This window comes from Mus musculus, chromosome 15, assembly GCF_000001635.26.
Source record: "Mus musculus strain C57BL/6J chromosome 15, GRCm38.p6 C57BL/6J".
Taxonomy (NCBI): Eukaryota; Metazoa; Chordata; class Mammalia; order Rodentia; family Muridae; genus Mus; species Mus musculus.
In genome coordinates, this window is record NC_000081.6 from 11,066,534 (window position 1) to 11,082,883 (window position 16,350).

Consider the following 16,350-nt stretch of genomic DNA (forward strand, 5'->3'; position numbering starts at 1 on the left):
TGTTGTTCTTTGAAAAACAGTGCCTTTGTGAAAGGTCCCTGTTCTGGGGCAGCACAAACAAAGCCCACCAGCACTTCCCTGGGCATGCGGAGATGATTTCCTTCAAAGACACATTCTCCTGGGTGAGCTTTCCAGCTCTGCTTGCTTCGCATATTTGTAAGGGAAAATTCATCCTGGTGTACAGCAGACACTGCTGGGCCTGCCTTGTTGCTCTGGAAAGTGGGCTGTGACTCTTTTCCCTAGTGACCTTTGGGGGATATGCTGAGAGTAATTGATATTCAAAAGTAGCTTTAAAGTCCACTAAACTTATTAATCATGCAGATGTATTTCGATTTAAAAATGCCTTCAGTTTTTAAAAGCATTAATCTTTCCATCAGTCTTCATTAATACACTTACAAGTGGTTGATTCTTTAAGAGAAGAAGAAATTTCTCTGTGGATTTCCACTGAGGGGCAGGGGAGGGGAGGGAAGGGAGGGAAAGTGAGGAGAAGGGAGGGGAAGGAAGGGGAGAGCTAGAGAGGAGAGGAGAAAGAGGAGGGAAAAGGAGAAGGGAAGAGAGAGAAGAAAGAATAGGGGAGGGGAGGAGAGGGGAGGTAAGGGAAGAAGAGCTAGAGAGGAGGGGAGAAAGAGGAGGGGGAGGAGAAGAGAGGAGAGAAAAGGGGAGAAGAGAGGAGAGTAGAAATAGGACAGGACTGGAGGAGAGCCAGAGAGGTGAGGAATCATGGCAAGACATTCTAAAGCTTCCAGGGAGTAAACCTGGGTTGTACCCCAAGACCACCTTCTAATTCAAAACAGGAGTTTTGAATTGCACCCAACCTCTAAATATTCAGAGTTGCAAATTCAGAGATGATTCCCCCGCCCCATCCTTATTTTCACAAACCAGGTGCATTTACATGTACGTATTGAACAATCACAAAATTCAACTTAGCCAGGAGGCTAGAGGGATTCTTCGAGCAGCTCACAGTTGCAAAGGGGTCTGCACACTAGTTAACCTTGCATGATCTTTCTAGTTCTCAAGCTTGCACAGAATCATGACTTTAGTTCTGGGCTGGGCTTTGTAGTTCAGTCCTGGAGCACCTGCTGAGCATGTGTGAGACCCTGGGCTCCAGCGTCACAAAGGCATAAATGAATAAAGGTTTTGGTACCCAGAAAGAGTGTGATGACAATCCTAATCCTTTCCAGGACAGACAGCTAATTCTGCAGCACTCTTTTCCCACATCAGTCAGTGGGTGTAAGGATGTGTTGTGACTTCTCCAGTGTTTCTTGATTTACGACCAAATATCAACATAATAAGACTCTTGGTTTTGCAAACAACATGTTTCCTCTCTTACACAACCAACAAGGGCCCCCGGATTTAGTTTTATCCGTACGGATGCTTCCCGACATGTGATGTGGTCAGAAGTTGAAAATGCTGTTGTCTAAAATACCCCTTAACACACCCAACATGCGCCACATCATAGCTTAGCAGAGCTGTGCTGCTGTGCATGGGTGGTCACCCTTGAGATCATGTGGCTGACTGGCTTCTAGATCTCACTCCTTCTGCCAAGATCCACAAAAGTAGCACGCCCAATATATCTCACCCAAGAAAGGATCAGAATTCAAAGTTAATTGCCTTCGTAACATTATAGAGTGGGAAACCAGAAATAAGGCTCTGTTGATCAAAAGCCATCTATGCTGTCTTCAAGCCACCAGTCACTTCCGTGTTCTGTGTTGCTCTCTGTGATGTTGTGACATCTGTAGGGCATGTACTTTATCTCATGTTGGAGATGGGCCCTGGGCACATATAAACTTATAGACAATCATGGAGAAAAATCTATTATAGTTCATTTCTGCTATGTGGAAACAAATCTACAAGAAGGCAATTACTCTAGTGCTGTTATTGTAGGGAATAATTTCATGGTTATGTCACTTTGTGTAGTTTATAATAAATTATCTGCTCAGTACATGCATTATTATGTGGTTGCCGAGCAAAGGGAGCCTCCTATGGTATATTTTACAGTTTCAAGAGGACTCATTGCTTTCTATAATAAGATGGTTGTACAGCGAGACCAACCTGTGGAAGGTAATTACGGAAATAAGCCTCTATTACAGTATTTTACCAGCTTTTTAATAAAGAGTCTAAGACACTCAACTACTATTAATAGAAATAATTGAAGATAAATAAGCAGCAGTCACAACAAAATTGGAGCTGTAGAGAAAAGATAAGCTTGGTTGTCAAGCAGAGATAATGCACTCACTCATGGGTTAGTCCATAAATCAATGTACAGATTTAACCTAAACTTCATGGGGAACAGGTGAACATTCTCACATCATCCAAATTTTCCTAAGCTGAAGGCAATTGTCTATGTGGTGTTCTGTCTTTTCACAATGGGGTATACCCACAGGGTGCTCTCGGAGCTTCTCGTGAAGAATTTTTTTCACACTATACATTTCAAGTAATTGAAGCTTGTAGTTTAGCTTTTCAAATCTAATTTTAATCAAGGCTTATCATTTCCCACAAATCCCTATGTAGGCTGAGCTATAGTTCTATTCTCTCAGTGTCCTACCCTTCTCCCAGTCTTAATGATACCAAGTGAATATTTGCCCCAGAGGCAGTGTGGACAGATCTTAGAAGTGAGTTCTGTACTCTGATTTCACAGGGTGTAAATCCAAGCCTCCCCCTTTTGTCTTAGATGAAAGGAGAAGGCAAGGAAAGTTTATCCCTCCCTTTCTGTTTCTGTCACAAAATACCTGAGCTGGCTGATGTATACAGCAAAGAGCATACATCCGACTCACGGCAGCATCTTTTGTTGGACCATACCTCATCAATTAAGGTTTCCTAAGAACCCCAGTGGCCTTCAGGTCCCTTCCTCCCCAGCGCTAGGGTGGTAAGTGGACACCACCATACCAGAAATTTTACATAGATGCTAGAGGTTGAAGTTGGGTCTTTCTGCGCTCAACTAACTGAACTGCCTCCCTAGTGCCCCTCCCCCAGGGAACTTGTTTTGAGAGAAGTGGTCAGTATCTTTATAGTGACTATATCTGGGCACTAATGCCAGATGACAGTTACAGCCAGCTGAGTCTGACCTTCTCTTTTTTTCCTCATGCTGTTCCCCAGTGCGCTAGCCTTTGCTAAAGTAACCGTAGTTAAGAGCAATGGGCAGGGATGCTTCAGCTCTATCTATCTCAGCCTACCTGGTTATTCTGCTCTTAACCCAGGTCTGAATGTGGAAGGGCAGGAAAGTGCCAATCCTGGATTGGTCCAGATGTTTGTGGAGGAGCGAATGGGAAGTAGTGTGTACGTGAGGACAGATGCTCACACCACTCAGTTCATAGAGCACTGCGCAATCACCATTCATTGTTGACAATGGTTTTTCCCATTTCTATTTTCCTTCCTTCCTTCCTTCCTTCCTTCCTTCCTTCCTTCCTTCCTTCCTTTCTTGCTCTCTCTCTCTCTCTCCCTCCTTCCCTCCCTCCCTTCCCCCTCTTTCTTTCTTTCTTTCTTTCTTTCTTTCTTTCTTTCTTTCTTTCTTTCTTTCTTTCTTTCTTTCTTTCTTTCTCTCTTTCTTTCTTTCTGTTATCATTCCCCCTTCAAACGAGTTCCATATGTAGTTTTAGTTTGCATATGTTTTGGGAAACTTAATAGTGTTCATGTGTGTGGGGATTAGCATGTGTGTGTGTGTGTGTGTGTGTGTGTGTGTGTGTGTTCCATTAATACCAGTAGCCCTGTGTGAACTTTTCTTGATTTTCATTAAATATTATTTATAAGATTTGTCCCTGTGTGGTTTGTGCTTAAGTGTTGCAGTTAGAACAGACCTGGATGTTTTACACATAAAAAGTTAAGATTCTTGGTTACTTCCTGAAAGCAGGCAGTCTGTGCTCTGACCCATATTTCACTGAAGTCTGAGAAGAATAGGTCCAAAAAAATTAGGTTTGAAGGGATTTGTTTGTGAGGTAAGTCTTCTTGTTGACTCCCATCAAGTCCAGTTCTTTCAGTGACCATTACTGTGACTATTCACTGACTCTTCAGTGTGACAGGCAGCCTGTGATGTTCAGGTTCTGCCTCGGAAAGTATCAGCGAACACATAAAATAACAAAGAAAAGGCAGTATGGAAATCCAGTAAGGGACTGAGCCTTGAGAGTAAGGAGATAGAACTTCAGTTGTCAGGGGTTTTAGGAGAATGGAGGATAGTTAGACTCTCTGTCTTTTCCTCTGAGGTAGGGTCTCGCTGTGTAATTCAGAATTGTCTCAAATTCTCCATCTTCTAGTTCATCCTCTGTAGGGTCACCATACCCAGTGCTTGGAATTTCATGCTTTGATCTTAAAGCATAAATGGGATTTTGATGGAATGCAAAAGACTTTATAATCGTGAGAATAATATTAACAATGTAATGAATCTTCCATCGGTCTCTCCCCCTCCCCGCATTGTTTCCTCATCATATATACTAAGTGTATTTAAAAACCCCAGATCCTTGTATGAACCCTGCTACATCACAGGCCACCCTGATGCTGTCATAGGTGTGAGGCTTGTCGAGGATTATCAAGGATCATGTGTGATGTGTATTTAGAATATTTTGTGACCTGATATTCGGAGCTGGAAGTGCTTGAGGGCGTGAGCACTGCTAAGATCTGTAGTTCACATCAGTTAACAGGCAATGTCCTATTTGGCATGTTGATCCCAACTTCTTTCCTCAGAATATTCCTCTTGAATTAAATGAAGCTCATCTTGAGTGATAGAGTGGCTGATATCCACAGTTCTACGGTGGGTCAACTCAGACTGCCACACACACTGAGGACAGAAGCCAGGCACATGTTAGATGCTCAGAGAGTTTCATGTTGACAGTGTTCATGGGGTGGAAGCAGCCTCTAAGCTTTAAGTCAGAGGTGGTTTTGCAAGTTGCAGTCTCAGCCCCCAATGGGTGTGGGTTTGTCTTGCGTCTGCTCAGCCTGGGTCTCTGACTTTTCTTCTGTTTTCTTTTCTTTCAGAACATTTTATCAAGTCCCTGCCAGAATACCACATAGTGAGTCCAGTCCAAGTCGATGCTGGTGGCCATGTTCTGTCCTATGGCCTGCATCACCCTGTCACTAGCAGCAGGAAGAAGAGAGCTGCAGGTGGTTCTGGGGACCAGCTGTACTACAGAATTTCGCATGAAGAAAAAGACCTGTTTTTCAATCTGACGGTCAACTGGGAATTTCTTTCCAACGGCTATGTCGTGGAGAAGAGATATGGGAACCTTTCCCATGTTAAGATGGTGGCTTCCTCAGGCCAGCCCTGCCATCTCAGGGGCACAGTTCTGCAGCAGGGCACCACAGTCGGGATCGGGACAGCAGCTCTCAGTGCCTGCCAAGGACTGGTGAGTATCTGGCCCTTCATCTCCCTTTTCTGCCCCATGACTTATCCTGTAAACCCAATAGTAACAGGTTCCCAGGGGACTGGACATATGCTAATTGAGCCCTGTGGTGGGGACAGCCCTGGCCTCCAAAGGAGTTGGGAGAAAGTAGATGCTGATAAAATCATTTATGAGGTGCAGAGAATAAGGGGGGACAGAGGTTCTGAAGAGGCAGAGAGAACAACTTGGAACAAAGCAGGAAAAACAGAAGTGGGTTTGAGTTGGTCTTTAGTCTCTGGGGAAGCCCTAAGGGTTACCTGCTTGGTTGATACACTCTGTCTCACCTTGAATTAGGAAACTCTGATTCCCACTGAGCCAGAATGTTACTAATACTGGCTTGTGGCTGTTAGGATGTAACAGTTGAGTATAGAGACTTGGCCATCAGACTTGTGTTTTGTTTCGTTTTGTTTTGTTTCCATCTGTAAAATGGAGGCAATAAGAACACAGGCTCAGAGCAGAGATTGGAACCAATGCCACAATATGTTGTTTTAATAAAGTTTTATTGAAACACATTTTATCCAACTGTTTACATGAGATCTGTGTCCACTTTTAAACTACACAGCATAAGTGAGCTGTGGGGATAGGGATCATATGGCTCTGAAAGCTGAAAGTACCATCTGCCTTTCTGCCTTGGAATTAATATACAGCTAACTCTTAGAAGAATGTTTAGTAAATAACTATATTCAGTGAAGTTTATCTCCTACCCCCTTCTTTTAACATACGAAAATGCATGGTTTGTGATGTGTCTTGTGTAAAGCCCTCCATCTTTTTGTGAGTGAACATGTGAGGAAGCTTGGAAGTGCTGTATAGGTTTCTTGTACTGGTTAATGTAAGTGTACATCTCTATTATTATACACTGCATCTCCAAATGAGACAAAATTTGTTTTTTGAAATCTGAACCTTTATTTACACATTGTTGGTGCTGTGGGGTCACACAGTAGAGTACTGGCCTAGCATGCTTGAGGCCCTGGGTTCAATCTCTAATACTGGTAGAAAAATATAAGATTGTAAAAGATTGATCCCTTTACCCCCTTACTTCTAGCTGCAACCATGGTGACAGCTGAACAAGCTACTGTACTGCATGAGAAATGGCTTAGGAATCATGCTGAGGTTTGCAGAGGTTTCCCTCAGGCCAAGTGGAGGGGCCACCAGCACTCACAGTATATGCCTAGTTGCTTATATGCACACAGACATGAGACTTCCTGTGGGGACCTGGGTTGTCAGTAGATTCTTCTTCTGTTGTTGTTGTTGTTGTCATCAGTGTTGTTGGTCTTCTTGTTCTTCTTTTGTTTTTGTTCTTCTTGTTCTTCTTCTTGTCCTGTTCTTCTTGTCCTTGTTCTTCTTGTTCTTGTTTTTCTTCTTCTTCTTGTCCTTGTTCTTCTTGTCCTTGTTCTTATTCTTGTTCCTCTTGTTGTTGTTGTTGTTGTTGTTCTTCTTCTTCTTCTCCTTCTCCTTCTCGTTGTTGTTGTTCTCCTCCTCCTCTTCTTCTTCTTCTTCCTCTTCTCCTCCTCCTCCTCCTCCTCCTCTTCTTCTTCTTGTCCTTGTTCTTCTTTTTCTTCTTCTTCTTGTCCTTGTTCTTCTTTTTCTTCTTCTTCTTGTCCTTGTTCTTCTTCTTGTTATTCTTGTTCTTGTTCTTCTTGTTCCCGTTCCTCCTCCTCCTCCTCCTCCTCCTCCTCCTCCTCCTCCTCCTCCTCTTCTTCTTCTTCTTCTTCTTCTTCTTCTTCTTCTTCTTCTTCTTCTTCTTCTTCTTCTTCTTCTTCTTCCCCCTTCTTCTTTGTTCTCATCCTCCTCTCCGTTCTCCTCCCATTCCTTCTCCATCCTCCTTCCCCTTCTCCTCCTCCTCCTCTTCTCATCTATAAATTGGAGACAGTGGTAAAACAGTCTCAGAGCAGGGGTGACACACTGAGGTGACCTGTTATTTCATGAAGATTCCTCAAAAGAAGAGGACGTCTCAGAGGCTTGAGTGTTTTGGTAGCTCCGAGGTTTGCTAAACAAAAACACCTGGATATCCGAATTCTCGAAGAAAGCATTTTTTCTGTCTTTCTGTTACTACCCCTTCACTGAGAACTTCTGTTCTACATAAGTTAGACCTCTCTGTCTACACACTCTGGGCAAGCAACATGTCACATGACTAAACACCACAGATTTCCCTCTTTGAAGTACATCACTAACCTGTTTTTCTGGGACTCATGTTCGTGGAGATCTGAGAACCTTTGTCTGGAGCATTTGTTCTGAGCCCTGGGTCAATGTTAGGATCACCCAAGGGCTCTTATGATATGGAGGAAAAGGTCACCTTTCTTTGTATGCTGACAAAATATTCATGAAAAAGGTAAAATGTGTCTGTTGCCTGGCAATTTGTGAAGTGTTGTGATTTGATTGATCTGATAGTGGAGTCAGGCTCCTGGCTTTTGAAAAGCTTCCCAGGAGAGGGTAGTCAAGAGCTGTTACCTAGAGAATGGGTCTTAATTAGCAATATTGGCCAGCAGTAAAGAAGTTGTCCCATGGCTTTCAAGGGAAATTGCTTACTGAGCCTTATTCCTGCCTTAGGGATAAAATGCTACAACCTCTTCACTTTCTAAGTGTTTAAGGAGCAGTGACTAAATACTGCTTATGGGCATTTTCAAAATAAGATTTCAGGTTCATTCTAAATACAGGCGGCCAAAGTGATAGTCCTAAAAACAAAACTTTTAACTTTAGAGCCAAATCATTTGAGTAGTGTTATTAGAAATACTCTAATCGTATTGTTTTGAAAATTCTCACATACAACTTAGCAATTAACAGGTGACAATAAAAAGATACCAAAAGCCAAGTAAATATTTCCCTTTGGTAAACACACCACCAGCTGGCTTTAATTCTGTGAGATAAGGTGACAGGATTATCAACGTCCACTTACAGTGATCCTGGCCGAAAGGAAGTGGGGTGGACTTGGGTCTGACTTTACTTGACCACATACCTGGAATCTGTCTTCTCTTGGTTCCAGCAATGACTGCCACACTGAGAGTTACCATTTATGGGGTGAAAGAAATAGAATATACCACTCCAGGGGCAGAATTGGCATTTGGGAAGCCTTTCTTAGGAATGGGCCACTTTCATGGTGTGCCAGTTAACTTTCATCAGTACTACAAAAACTAAGGATACAAGAGTAGGGGGAGCCTCATTTGAATAATTGCTTCCTATCAGACTGGCCTATGGGAATCTCTGTCGGGTATTTGAATGATCGTTGGATGATGCAGGAGGGCCCAGCCCACTGCTGGTAGTCTCTCTGGATAGGTAGTCCTGAGCAAGCCACGAGGGACAGCCCATTAAGCAACATTTCACCACTGTCTCTCCTTCTGTTACTGCCTCCATGTTCCTTACTCCTGCCCTGGCTTCCCTTGATGGCAGTCTGTCATGTGGGAAGCCATTTCTTCTCCAAGTTGGTTTTGGACATTGTTTTATCACACTAACAGAAACTAAACATGGGAACCAGAATATCTGCTTCTTGCGCCAGGACCTCAGTGATCATGTGTTTTTGCTCAGGCGTGGTCTTCTGTATAGGGCTGGGAGGCTGCTTTTCTTGAAGTTGTCTACGAGATTTCTTAATCTGCTCTGGAGCAGGGCTAAATGGTTTCAAAGTGAAGACCCTCAGAATGTCACTCACAGTGGGCTGTGGGCCTGCTCTCCTCATGTAACATCCTATCCTATTCACCCTGGAAGCTGAATCCAGACAGAGTTAATCCACATCCTCTGCTGAGTAGAATCTGTCTATCATAATGACCCACCCAGTGTACACAAACTGTCCAGAAGCTGTGAAATGGTGGGGTTTGTTTTGCTTGAAACGCTTAGTGGATTTGTTCTATTCTGAGCTGTTTGATCCAGAAAGCAAATCTTTGAACCAGTTATAGTCTGAATGAAGCCTCAGTAAGAGTTCAAATCCCAGTGGACATGGTTTGGGGTTTGCTGCTGGCAGGGGCCTTAAGGGATTAGCATCAAGTGAGTCTGTTGTATTTCGGTTCATATTTCTGCACTGGAGTAAAAGGGTTAGATTCCTCCCCCTACACCACCCAGAACCACGTGCGTGATCTTATGGGGCAGTCTACTCTACCAACCTCTGAGTTTACTCATCTGTTTTCCTTAGTATCTTGGCCACTAAACATGTTCTTCCCCTAACTGAAACATGTTATTTAACTCTTGATCTCAGCCATTCTTCCATACAGTCTTATTAAATTGAGTGCTGGTCTTGGCTCAATCAATTCTTGTCTCCATTCCAGCCCTTGCTGGGGAAGAGCTGATGGAGGGTCTCCCTAGGGCCACCCAGCTGTGACTTCCATTCAGCCAGCCTTCTGTTTTCTTTTCTCTTTTGGTACCCTGAGGTTTGCTTGCTGGTTTAGATTAAAATGTGTACTAAAATAGGAACCAACTATTTCCTAGTTGGTTTTTTTTTTTTTTTGAGTCAAGTTTTAATTTCAGGTTAGGTGTAGATTCGTGCACAGTTGCAGGAATACAGAAGAATGCTGCACACCCTACGCCTCCTTTCCTCTAATAGCAACCATCTTGCAAAATCACAGAATTTTGACATCTATGCAGTAAATGTGTCAAGTATTTCCATCATAAGAATTCCCTCTTCTCTTTTGTAGGTAAAACCATTTTTCCTGCCTTATTAAGTAATTCACCCTGTCTCTCCAATCCCTCCTATGTACCCTTTTATAATTATGCTTAAATCCTCTGCCCCGTCTACTTCCTTCTAGTATGCTACATAGATACTTAAGAGATTCTCTTCTTTTCCCTTACTACTTCTTGCCCCAGTCTCCTCTTTTTCTTTTGTCCCACTCCCCTAACACCCTCTTGTTTGTTTACCTAATCAGAATTTATTTAATTCTCCAAAACTATTTAGTGAAAGTTTGTATTTCCTCCATTAAATTGCTTTCCTGCTTTTACAAAAATTACCTGGGCAAATGTCTGAGTCTTTTTCTAAGTTTAGCTCTAATAGCCTACATTTTCCATTATGGTGGCTGTAGTAATTATACTTTCGTTATTGAGGAATCTCCATACCACTTTCATATTGGTCATTCTAATTTACATTCTCATCAACACTATACCATGTACAAGATTTTGTGTGTGTGTGTGTGTATTTTTTATTCCTCTGAAATCAGGTGGACTGGTTGCTTCTATTTCATCTCATTTTTTTGCATATATGTTTAATGATTCTAGTTCCATAGAAATTTTAGAAAAATGTTGTCTATCTAAACTTAATGTGATTTTGACAGAAATTATTCTGAGCCTGTCTATGAACTTGGGGAGAAATCACATACTAGCTGAGTTGAGTTCTTCTGGACTTGAATGGTATTTTCAACCCTATTAAGACATTCCATCTTTTTTCAGGAGCTTTGTATAGTTTTCAGGAGCTTAGCCCGATATTTATGCATCTAGTTTAAATAGAAACTGTTTGTAGCAGCCCAGGGCACCATGTACCTTGTTATCTCTTCAGGCTGGGGGTTCTTGATACCAAGGGTTGGCTTGTCTGTCTGTTATTCATGCTTGGGGATTTGACTTCCTTCCATATATCGAATGTCGTGAATAGTAATTTCAATTCCTTTGGCTATATACCCAGATGTGGAATTGCTGAATCACATAGTAGTTATATTTTACTTTTTGAGGAATCTCCATATATATATATATATATATATATATATATATATATATATATATGTGTGTGTGTGTGTGTGTGTGTGTGTGTGTATGTGTCTATATATTATATATATGTGTGTATATGTGCATATATATGTATATAGTATATATCTCCTTCAAGATTTCCTAAAAGGAAAACTATAACTATATGTATATGTGTGTATATATATATGTGTATATATATGTGTACACATATATATATACACACACATATGTGATTATATCATCCATCTATTTACATTTCTCTGGTATTTAGTGAAATTGAATACCTTTTTGTATACTCATTGGCCCTTACTTTAAATTTTTTTTTGTTTACAAAAACACTTTTTCAATTCTTTGCTTATTAAATTTTTGCTGTTGTTGTGTTCTGTGTTCATTCTGTTTCAGTTTTAACACCTTACTAGACAGGTGATATTCAAATGTTTTCTCCTACCCCACAGGGCCTCTCAAGTGTGTTGGGTTTTGTTGTTGTTGCTGTTGTAGCCTTTGGTTTTATGCACTTGTGCAGTTTCTTTTGTTGCCTGTGATTTTAGTACTATACATAAAATAATAAAATAAAGTCACTGTGCAGACCAATGTCAGTAAGGAAACTCAATTCCCTCAGGTGATACACTGAGTGAGTTATTTCCTCTTCTCTTTCATATACTTGATCAGCAGCAGCTCCAGGGCGTCTGCTTCCATCCACAACATCTTTCCAGATCGTCTAGTTGACAAGAGCTCCCTCACCACTGGCCTTCTGCACTCTCCCATGCGGAGAGTTTTATAGCTTTCCTGGAAGGGATTATGAATACACCGCAATGACATTTCTCACAGGATACTTCCCAGCCAATTACTCTTTTTAAAAATAACCTTCATTAAATTTACTCTTGGAGAATTTCATACCCTAATATTCTGATCTCCTGTTGGGTTGCTTGGGCGTGTTGGCTACTAGGCATTTCCTCCCTATGGGGAAATTAGGTGGATGGAAAATGAAGCTCTCAAGCAGAGAAAATTAATTGCTTTCTAGTTTTCCCCCCTTTTCCTTTGAGTTAGAGTATACTGGGGGAAAACATCCAATAAACGCTTGCAAAATTATTCTATTAGTTTGTTCAGTCACATTTATCTTTTATTTAGTCTTGGAGAGTGTTCAGATTCTAAATTGTTGTGGGAGAAGGAGAACTATCTCTCATCGAAACCTCTTTGCCTCTCCCTTTGCGACACGGTAAGCCTGTTGGAATGGCTGCATTTAGTCACAAGAGAGACTTGGATGCTCGATTCAGGGCCTGCTTGGAGAAGGGCCTGTTGTGATGTTCACTAGTTCTTGTGCCTTGCTAGGGTGAACAGTGGTTTCTGTTCAGTTTGAAGAAGCTAAGCACCCCTTTTCATTTAACTCTTGCCTTACAGATTTTCTTTTTTTTTTTCTCAAATTTTTATTAGATATTTTCTTCATTTACAATTCAAATTGTATCCCAAAAGTCCCTCCCCCCACCCTGTTCTCCAACCCACTCACTTCCACTTCCTGGCCTTGGTATTCCCCTGTATTGGGGCATATAATCTTTGCAAGACCAAGGGCCTCTCTTACCAATAATGGCTGACTATGCCATCTTCTGCTACATATGCAGCTAGAGACACAAGTTCTGGGGGTACTGGTTAGTTCATATTGCTGTTCCTGTAGGGTTACAGACACTTTTGGTTCTTGGGTACTTTCTCTAGCTCCTCCATTGGGAGCCGTGTGTTCCATTCAATAGATGACTCTGAGCATCCACTTCTGTATTTGCCAGACACTGGCATAGCCTCACAAGAGTCACCTATATCAGGGTCCTTTTCAAAATCTTGCTGGCATATGCAATTGTGTCTGCATTTGGTATGCATGGTATGGATCCCCAGATGGGGCAGTCTCTGCATGGTCGTTCCTTCTGTCTCATCTCCAAAGTTTGTCTCTGTAACTCCTTACATGGGTATTGTACTGGCTAGTTTTGTGTCAACTTGACACAGCTGGAGTTATCACAGAGAAAGGAGCTTCAGTTGAGGAAATGCCTCCATGAGATACAACTGTCAGGCATTTTCTCAATTAGTGATCAAGGGGGAAAGGCCCCTTGTGGGTGGGACCATCTCTGGGCTGGTAGTCTTGGTTCTATAAGAGAGCAGGCTGAGCAAGCCAGGGGAGGCAAGCCAGTAAAGAACATCCCTCCATGGCCTCTGCATCAGCTCCTGCTTCCTGACCTGCTTGAGTTCCAGTCCTGACTTCCTTTGGTGATGAACAGCAGTATGGAAGTGTAAGCCGAATAAACCCTTTCCTCTTCAGATTGCTTCTTGGTCATGATGTTTGTGCAGGAAGAGAAACCCTGACTAAGACAGGTATTTTGTTTCCCATTCTTAGGAGGGATGAAGTATCCACACTTTTGTCTTCCTTCTTCTTGAGTTTCATGTGTTTTGCAAATTGTATCTTGTGCATTCTAAGTTTCTAGGCTAATATCCACTTATCTGTGAGTGCATATCATGTGAGTTCTTTTGTGATTGGGTTACCTCACTCAGGATGATGCCCTCCAGATTCATCCATTTGACTAAGAATTTCATAAATTCATTGTTTTTAATAGCTGAGTAGTAATCCATTGTGTAAGTGTACCACATTTTCTGTATCCATTCCTTTGTTGAGGGACATCTGGGTTCTTTCCAGCTTCTGGCTATTATAAATAAGGCTATGAACATAGTGGAGCATGTGTCCTTATTACAGGTTGGAACAGCTTCTGGGTATATGTCCATTGCTGGATCTTCTGGTAGTACTATGTCCAATTTTCTGAGGAAACACCAGACTGATTTCCAGAGTGGTTGTACCAGCTTGCAATCCCTCCAACAATGGAGGAATGTTCCTCTTTCTCCACATCCTCGCCAGCATCTGCTGTCACCTGAATTTTTGATCTTAGCCATTCTGACTGGTGTGAGGTGGAATCTCAGGGTTGTTTTGATTTGCATTTCCCTGATGATTAAGGATGTTGAACATTTTTTTTAGGTGCATCTCAGCCATTCGGTATTCCTCAGGTGAGAATTCTTTGTTTAGCTCTGAGCCCCATTTTTAATGGGGTTATTTGATTTTCTGGAGTCCACCTTCTTGAGTTCTTTATATATATTGGATATTAGTCCCCTATCTGATTTAGGATAGGTAAAGATCCTTTCCCAGTCTGTTGGTGGTCTTTTTGTCTTATTGACGGTGTCTTTTGCTTTGTAGAAACTTTGCAGTTTCATGAGGTCCCATTTGTCAATCCTTGATCTTACAGCACAAGCCATTGCTGTTCTTTTCAGGAATTTTTCCCCTGTACCCATATCTTCGAGGCTTTTCCCTACTTTCTCCTCTATGAATTTTAGTGTCTCTGGTTTTATGTGGAGTTCCTTGATCCATTTAGACTTGAGCTTAGTGTAAGGAGATAAGAATGGATCAATTCGCATTCTTCTACATGATAACCGCCAGCATTACAGATTTTCAAACTGGCAACTTATTTGGAAAACTGTATAGAGAATGTTCTGTTTGGTCACTGCTTGAATCCTAACTAGCCCTGTGCAAGCCATTCTTCTGTAGGAAGCATGGGTAACCATATTAGCAATCTTTCCTTGCCCCACATAGTTTTAAAACATTTAAGGAAGGTACTGTGGCTCACTTATTGGCTTATTAAGAATAGTTGGGTGTCTCTATCCAGATTGTTGCCACAAAGACTGCTTTTTAAAAGTTTCTAGTGAAGTTTCTGTTGCTAGTGCTTTCTTCCATTCTCATCAAACCTGATGCCTCTCTGCTTCATTTCATAGTTAGTTATTGTTAATTGAAATGTGTTTTCTCTTTGTGTAAAAATGCTGTAACATTATGATTTCCCTCCAGCTGTGAGTCTCAGTGTCTTTTGCTTCTTACCATACACTTAGCTGCAGAAGTCCCCCAAGTGTTCCTGTGATACTCTTGTTCTCTAGTCCTACTCTCAGATGTCACCTGTCATCTATGTATGCATTGTATTTGTCATCTAGTGATCACACCTATCCCAAATCTGTTTTTATATAGATGTATGCATACCTTTGAAGTTCAGCAACCAGCCCTGACACTTCCTCAGAACCTTGCTGTATAGAAACTTACTAGGGACCCTAAATCCCACATACTCTAACCTATAGTTAATCTTCACTCTTTCAGTTTTCTCATCCCTGTACTTGTCACCTCCACCCTTCAGTAGGCCAGCCTCGAGCCCCTGGGGACATCTTATCATTGACTCCTCTTTTCTCTCACATTCTACATCTTTTCTTGCCAGCGAACCCTGTCAACTTTGTCTTAAAACACATTCAGAATCTAAATTTTTGTCACCAGCTCAGCTAACACGTCAGCTCCCTTATTCTCAAAGGGGATAGTTTGGCACTCCAGGGGATGTCTGGTGATATCTGGAGAATTGGTTTTGATTGCCATAACTGGAAAGGAGGGAATGGCATGTCTACTGTTTGGTGAGAAGAGACCGAGGATGTTGCCTTCTTTACAGAATATCAGGTGCCCAAGATGTCAGGAGTCTGAGGGTGAGAAGCCTTCCTGGTCCTAGTTATCACCTTCTCTCATCTGGACCCAACTCTGACATTGCCAGTGCTGTCCTTGACTCTCCTCCCAATTCTTTGCATGCCATTTCCCTTGGTGGTCAGCCTTGTCTTTCACATGCAGCAGTACTAGCTCAATTAAAGTCTTCTGCTGGCCAAAGAAAGTGAAATCGTACTCCCTGTTCAGAGTTCCAGGTGCTCTCTGGCCTGGCACTGCCCATTGCCAGCCTTCTGTCTGATATACTTTCCTTCTGAACAATGCCCTTTCCCTGCTTCTCAAATGTACCAAGCGCACTCCAGCCTCAGCCTCCTGGCCTTTGGGTATGCTCGTCTCTTGACCTAGAGCACTGTGCTGATTTCTATTATTTCTATTTAGTTACTTTCCTTATCCTTATGCCTTCAGCTTAAAGTCTTTTTTCCACATCCAGACTGCAGTGAACTTCTCCAGTATTCACTTACGCTAAGTATTTCACTTTAAAGAGAAACTTTTTTTTATTTCTTTACAAATTTATTATTTGTTTATTTAGGCGCGCACGCGCGCGCGCGCGCGCGCGTGTGTGTGTGTGTGTGTGTGTGTGTGTGTGTGTGTGTGTGCAGGCACATTCGTACCGTGGTATTCTTGAAGGTGAGAGGACAACTCTTAAGAATTTGTTCTCTCTGTTCTTTTCTACCTCCTCGTAGGATCTGGACACTAAATTCAGGTTATCCTAAGACTATGTGTATCAAACCATTGCCCTGGCTCTGAAAACCCTGATATTTTGTTTCATTTCACTTCACTGAC

At 42.0% G+C, this 16,350-nt stretch overlaps 1 protein-coding gene across 1 annotated transcript in view; it reads left to right on the forward strand.

Moving 5' to 3' along the window:
- Adamts12 (a disintegrin-like and metallopeptidase (reprolysin type) with thrombospondin type 1 motif, 12) overlaps nucleotides 1–16,350 on the forward strand; it is a 284,460-nt gene that overhangs the window by 1,761 nt on the left and 266,349 nt on the right. Inside the window, exon 2 of the mRNA NM_175501.3 lies at nucleotides 4,966–5,333. Within this exon, the coding sequence (NP_780710.2) occupies nucleotides 4,966–5,333 (368 nt within the window). The remainder of the gene's footprint in view (nucleotides 1–4,965; nucleotides 5,334–16,350) is intronic.